General features: G+C 41.2%; 1 protein-coding gene across 1 annotated transcript in view; it reads right to left on the reverse strand.

Moving 5' to 3' along the window:
- Window positions 1–2,214: 2,214 nt before the first annotated feature.
- T265_14763 (hypothetical protein) overlaps window positions 2,215–6,791 on the reverse strand; it is a gene marked incomplete at both ends in the record, with an annotated part of 25,229 nt that continues 20,652 nt past the window's right edge. The window contains one exon of the mRNA XM_009175116.1: window positions 2,215–2,595. Within this exon, the coding sequence (XP_009173380.1) occupies window positions 2,215–2,595 (381 nt within the window). The remainder of the gene's footprint in view (window positions 2,596–6,791) is intronic.

Genomic DNA, 6,791 nt, shown 5'->3' on the forward strand with positions numbered 1-6,791 from the left:
TTTCCGGCTTCACAAAATGGGGTCTAAAAGGAGAAAAATGAATAATCCTGCGTAGAGGAAGACACCCACAGTCAGTAAAATGTCGCCCGGTCCAAAATAATTGAGTCCAAAGTGATGAAAAACATAATCCACCATGATTTACTGCTAAAGCCATTTATTTTGCAGCACACAATGTAAATTGATCTCCGAATCAGCAGAAATCCATATAATTCGATTTTGATACATAGTTGATATCTACGTCTACATTTTCCTGAGCTAATAAGACGAAACTCCGTTGATACGACATACTCGGCCGCTAATATGTGTTTAGCATCAACTTGCTGCCTGAATGATCAATTGCCACGTTCTACCACCAGCCTTTGTGTGAACTCAGTTGTATGCGCGTGCCGAGCATCATATGTTGGTTGCATGACAAGGCATTTGTCGGACAGAACGCGAGAACACAATTCCGTATCTCTGAGTGGTAATGGGAAGAAACCGTGCTCAAGCGCGATTGCATCACATTTGACCGAAACCAGTCATGTTATAGACAAGGAACAAGCCTTCAGCATCATATACCGGGTACCTATGAACCGATCACGACTGGTACGATCTAGACTACTATCGACCGCAGAGGCGATTGCTGGATCCGTAACTTTGCATCCAAAAGAAACTTGGGCGAACTCTGAACTTGAACTGGCCTACGAAGCATCCAGTCCCACAAATCTGTGTGACATTGAGGTCACTTACTTGACTCCGTGACCCATTGACCCATCCCTAATCCCAACCCTCTTCTTTTGATTCCTATTTCTCTAAAGTGTATGAGCGCCGATCACTTCTATTTCTCTAAAGTGTATGTAGCGCCGATCTTAACATGTTCCACGCGATCTCTGCTACCAAGTGAATTTGTGGCGTATTAACCGAGAGGAACAATCACAGAAAACAAGCTTTGTTCGCTATCTTTTTCGTTCTCATGACTACCATGGGTATATTCAGCCACTTAATAAGATGTACCTCCTGACGTATTAAGCAGTTTTCACTACTTCAACATATATTGCGTTTAAGTGACTCAGGATTGGATGGGACATCTTCGAAAAACGGATAAAAACATAAAGTGCAACAAAACTCAAATGCATTTTTATTGAAAAGGACCGCAGAGGGAAACGCGAGTTTATTTCTTCTGAAGATGTTTAACCTTCTTCTCCTACAAGGCAATATAGCTATTAACTGATTACTCCTCTGTGGATTTTTCAACTGTCAGGCTCTTTTAGTGGGGTTGCTCTTGAGATACTGACGTAGTACCTAGTTAGCGAAAGATGACCCTTAAGCAACAAAGTTCGACGTCCTCAATCAATTTTCTAATCAATTCAATTAACTGTTGCCTATCTTTGTGAACAAAATACGAAAAATAATCAAGTATATCTATAAGACTGTGACAGCAGTGCAGAAGAATCACTGTATATATTAACTCCAAAACAAGATTTATCCGGCACTTCCGCAGAAAATCCAATTTTCGGGTCGCACTATTCAGTGCTGAATGAAAGGCAAATCGTGTGTCTGCTGACTGTCATGTTTCCATTTGGACTAAACTACGCTCCCCTTTTCCATAAACGCCCATAAATACCAATAAACCTGAGATTCTGTTGATCAGTAGGGACCATCTTGAAGCAAATAGTGCACAAAGATCGTATCAGGTGAAAGGTGATAAATCTATCAATTTTAACCTGAATCTAGCAAAATGGACAATCTGCATTGGAAATCCAGGTAAAATCTTGCATCCTGATCATTCCCGGTGATTTGGTACACTAAATATGTATTCTGTCAGACTGCATTTGGTTTACTTTGCGTGCGTGTGGTACACTTGTTTTTGCACGCGTGTATTTCAATTAGGCTGGTGATACTCCGGAGTTCACTCACTAATTACCGTGGCGCCGAGTAAATTGCTGCGCACTGTCTCGTGCCTAGCGTAATCAGAGCTATGAAACAGGCAAAGATTTCTTTGTTATTAGATATTGTTCGTGCAATTTTTTTTTAAATCGGCTGCTACCCAATAAAATCTCAGATTTGCATCGATCTCAAGCTCGACTGGTTGCGCTAATAATGTTTTTTCTGTTACTCCTTCTGATAGTTCGCACATCTTTCAGCCATTACGGCTATATATATGAAACGGACAACTGTTAACAGGATAAAACAATTGTCTCAAATAAACGTTCGGCCTGGGCAACTTAAGGTGAACTAAGATTCAACAATCGCCCAACCATGAGCTTGTGTCTTTCGATACTTTGGACAATCACTGTAGTTATGCATACACACTTTCATGGGTAATTTAATTACCACGTAATTCGGGGAAGTCTGAGAGTAACCATTGGGAGAAGTGATTATCGAATTAAGCTGTGGCTGCTGTCGCTGATGGGCTGTACAAGGAGCTTCGCAGTGCTCCACATCCGAGCAGACTGGTGTGTCCAGATAGATGGGCAGCTGTATGCTTGTTCGAACCAGATGCAGATTGTCGTTTAGCGTTTTTGAGACAACTCTCGCTAGTTGGACACTGCTCGCAGCCGGGTAGGCGTTGGTCGGATGAAAAATTGCGCCTGCAGCAACTTCACCCAAAAGAACCTGTGGTTACAAATGGAAAGTGACACGCCTGTACTCTCACGACCATGTGGCATGCTTTAACATAAAAAAACCAGGCGAAATGTAGATTGCCTGGAAATCGATGAACATTTAAGGAAATCCAATAAATGGTGTACCGTTTTAAAATACCATCACAAAAGCGCTACAAAGTGTTGAAATTACAGTGGTCTAAACTATAAACTATAGTTAGCTTAAAACCCTTTTTATTCCCATAATATTAAACCATTCATTTACGTCCCGCAAAGGAAAGCGTTTTTTCGGATACAAAAAACTGTCGGCAATATAGTCCACAAAGCCGCGTTTAATTCTGTTCCAGTGAGGATAGACTTCGTCACAAATTTTTATTAGCAACTTAAAAGCTCTAAAATCATCAATCAGCAAGATTATACCGTTGCTTAGTTTGAGCCGGTTCATTCATGATGAAAAGAATGGAGCTGCCATTCGAGATATTCGCTGGTTAGTTATTTCAGGGTCTTTTTATTCTCATTTGGAATTTCCAGTAAAGCACACTTTACGAGGTTTGAAAAATGCCAAAACCGGTACCTCCGTGGTTGATATGCTACTCTGTCTTGCATCAAGGGATACATGATCCATATCGTGCTTACCCAAGAGATTGAGCGCACGAAATATCTTTTACTCTTCAGCGACATTTCCGACCTCATAAAGTGTGGCGTTGAATGGCTAATCCCTAACTAATGGAAATGTTATGCACCTACGAAAGCAATTATTTTTTGCTAATTCTGTAAAAATGGAACAGATAACTTTTGCCTTTAAATAACATGAGCGATTTTCAACAGCAATTAAAAGATTGCCAGCCAAATATTCCACTATGAATCGCGAATCAATTAGGGCTAATAACAGTCGTTGATTGGTGGCACCCTTTTGGGGACCTAGTTGCCTTTTTCAGCCAAAGGAAATACAAGGTTGGGATGCGGCCCAAGTGTGAACAGAAGCGGTCAAGCTGCCTGGGTTAGTTCGAACCGCGAACTTTCTTTTCGGCAAGTTCCCTCCCTTTACCATTGAATTACCTCGGGCTGTACGATAATCACCGTTATCGCTGTGTTAAAATTTTCATCTTGAGTCATGCCAGGCGAATTTATAAATGGTCGACTGTTCACACTTATTGTCTACGTATTCCCATCAAAATTTGCGCCATATGACGAGTTATGTCCGGCATACCTCACACGGTCTGGGTATCTGGAAACATCCATTAGACTCCCAACGATTTATCAACGCCATCTCACAAACGCGCAGCCGTAACTAACAGAGTTTTGAAATACTCTGGCAGGCTTAGATAAGATGATGAGACCTGATCCTTGCACGTGACCCGACTCACTATTTGAGACAGGATATTAATTTTAACATAACAATTTTGATGCAATTTTACCGCCAAATATTTAGAAATTCACGCTTTATCGCTCCAACTGGACCATATTCGTATATCTTATGATAAACGCAGTTGTTTTAGCTGATACCAGAGATTTGGTAGGTGTTTGATTGTGAGAACTTTGCATTCAAAGGCTATTGTGACGAAAAAACAAAAGTTCGATCGCAAGACCAAACTCATCACAGTCAGAGCTGACTACATATTGTGAAACTTTGTGACAAGATGCGCACAATTTCGACAACGGTACGTATGAAATGACAGCTATCTGTTATAGACGTGCAAGATTCTACTTGAATGCTTGCTTTTTTTGTTATTAGAAATCTCTACTGTGTAATGAGACATGGGTGAGAATTTCACTGAAAAACTGTTCATATTGTCCTGGTAAAACAAGCTCACAATCGCTCATTACAATGTATTATTTATTTAACAGTTCCAAAAGAATGGCGCTGGGTGAAAAAGCGGCCTCAGTTTCGTCACGGACTTGATTAAGGGTTGATTTCATGGCATGCTTGTTGGAACAAACCGTTTTGTCATTAGTTGCGGAGAACTAAGTAATGGTAATACTTCCGACAGAACCCCAATCCTCACACTTTAATGTCTTGTCTCTTGCACAACATTTCATCTTTAAAACCTGAAATTAATCGAATCTGCAAAGCTTGTGAAAACTAGTGTTGGCATTGGATGGGAGTAAAGTGTTGCCGAATACACTTGCAACTTTTTTTGTGCACGTAAAGTTCTGTCTCATTCTGACCAAGCGCTTAGAAGGGTTTAGTTTAAAAAAAGGCTTATTTATGAGTTCATTTGAGTTCCTTTTTTCCCGAACATAGTTGAATGAGATTTTGTCAACTACTCCTTTATGGTTACCCTTGGGAAATAAGTTATCAGCTGCACGTGTGCATGTATCATATTCTGCACTGCCTCGTTACACAAAACCCAAGTTCGACATTCAGTTGATCAGTAAAACTGTTTACGTGTTTGCAATCAGAAAAGATATGTTTCTTTTGTCAGAGGCTCGAGATAACGCTCCTGTGGTTGTACGATGTTTATTTACCCACAACTGATTTGGAGAGGCAGGCAAAAAACATTCAGGCAAATAACAAACAGTCCTTGTTTTCTCCTCAAATAAAGAGATCCTTGACCACTACCTACACCTTGTCGATTTTGTTTAAAATAGAACACCGTTGGAGAGTTATTTTTCCGCAGTTGCTGCATGCATTGGCGTGTGATTCAATCGATCAGAATCGATTAGCGGATGGATGCGATTGGAGGTGTGACATCTGCCGTTGTCTTAAACAACTACGACCGGCCCTGAACTCCTTGAAGTTTATGTCAACCTTGTAGGGGATTTGCGAACTGCAATCTTTTGTAGACGAATGTGCGTTTATAAGGATAGAATCAAGTCAATTTCATCTCTCGTATATGACATCCCTAAACAGAATATGCTACGAATAGCACCTCGTATTACGGTTGGCGATATGTGTTTTTTTGTCAGAACGCTGTGGTCATAAGGCTTGTGCAGGATCTCCAAAAGTCAATATCGCGCAGGCTCTTATTTAGCACACTAAGGTGAAAAATATCGAAAACTAAGAGTTTTAGGTCAGTATTTCGTCCGCACCAAAATACTTTGCAGCTAGGTGTATTTTGTCATGGGACGCTGTTCTTCGACTTTTGTACACGCTGTCTAAACTAATTTTCTCATCCATCTGAAAGACCCCAAGGCAAGTCCACCTGCATTTTGCGAACGCTCCGGCCGAATCCAGTAATTCAACAAGTTGCGTTTACGGCAATTAAGTATAATTTTCCCCGTCTATTGAAAATGAAACGCTCAAACCCAACGAGTCGATGGACATCTTATGTCGGTGACCCAGGAAAGATGTAGGAAAATAATACGACCCTATTGCCTCGTAGAAAGTAACGAACTCGGTAAACGAATGCTTTTACTAAAAATTCCATGGCTTGCTCAAGGGGCAAAGAATTTTGAGTAGAGTTCAATTTGATGCCAGTAGGTCTTACCAATGCATAGATTGTTTCCGCATCACAATCACAAGTGTCTCAAAAAGAATATGTACTTAGTGTGAAAGCTCTGGACGCTTGGTAAGAGTAGATATATCTATGATACATCTATCGATAGCAATCCGAGCACATTCGTCTTGCAAGGAATACTGATCCTTGCTGGTTACACGAATGCTCAAGTCGGTAGTCTGAGCTCTTTGGAAACACATTTGGACGGTTGATTCGGAGTTGATTTTCGTTGCACAGTCAACAAGCTGCAAATCACCCACTTGTTTGCTGACCATGAACTTCCGGCATAAACGTGCACATCACCTGGCGACCATCAACTGCGAATGAAGCTTGGATCACTTGGCTATCAGCCGTCAGTAGAGAGCCACAATTTAAAACCGTCGTTTTTCTGGGACATACAACCAGATTCCCATCTTGCTATGTTGGGTGCACACCAGACAGTTTGTTTCCCTTCAGGTATTAGCAATATCAATCCACCATCCTCGAAAAAATGCCACAGGTCAACAATACTACTCTGAGCTAGCGATATTACCCTCTGCAGTAAACCACCAGTGTAGCGGTGTACCGGTGATACTATTGGTCGGGAGGCACGCGAGTAGTGTGTTGTTCGTAGAATTTTGCTTTGCGTCGATCGAAAAATGGAATTCTGTTGCGGAATTCGCGGGGCCACTTTGTAACATTTGCTCTTATTTGACCGACGAATGATTGGAGGCAATGCATCTCCAAGAAGACTCGTTCGGGAGAAGATCTGTGTCCAGTTTTTGTAACT

The sequence above is a fragment of the Opisthorchis viverrini genome (assembly GCF_000715545.1).
Source record: "Opisthorchis viverrini unplaced genomic scaffold opera_v5_257, whole genome shotgun sequence".
Taxonomy (NCBI): domain Eukaryota; kingdom Metazoa; phylum Platyhelminthes; class Trematoda; order Opisthorchiida; family Opisthorchiidae; genus Opisthorchis; species Opisthorchis viverrini.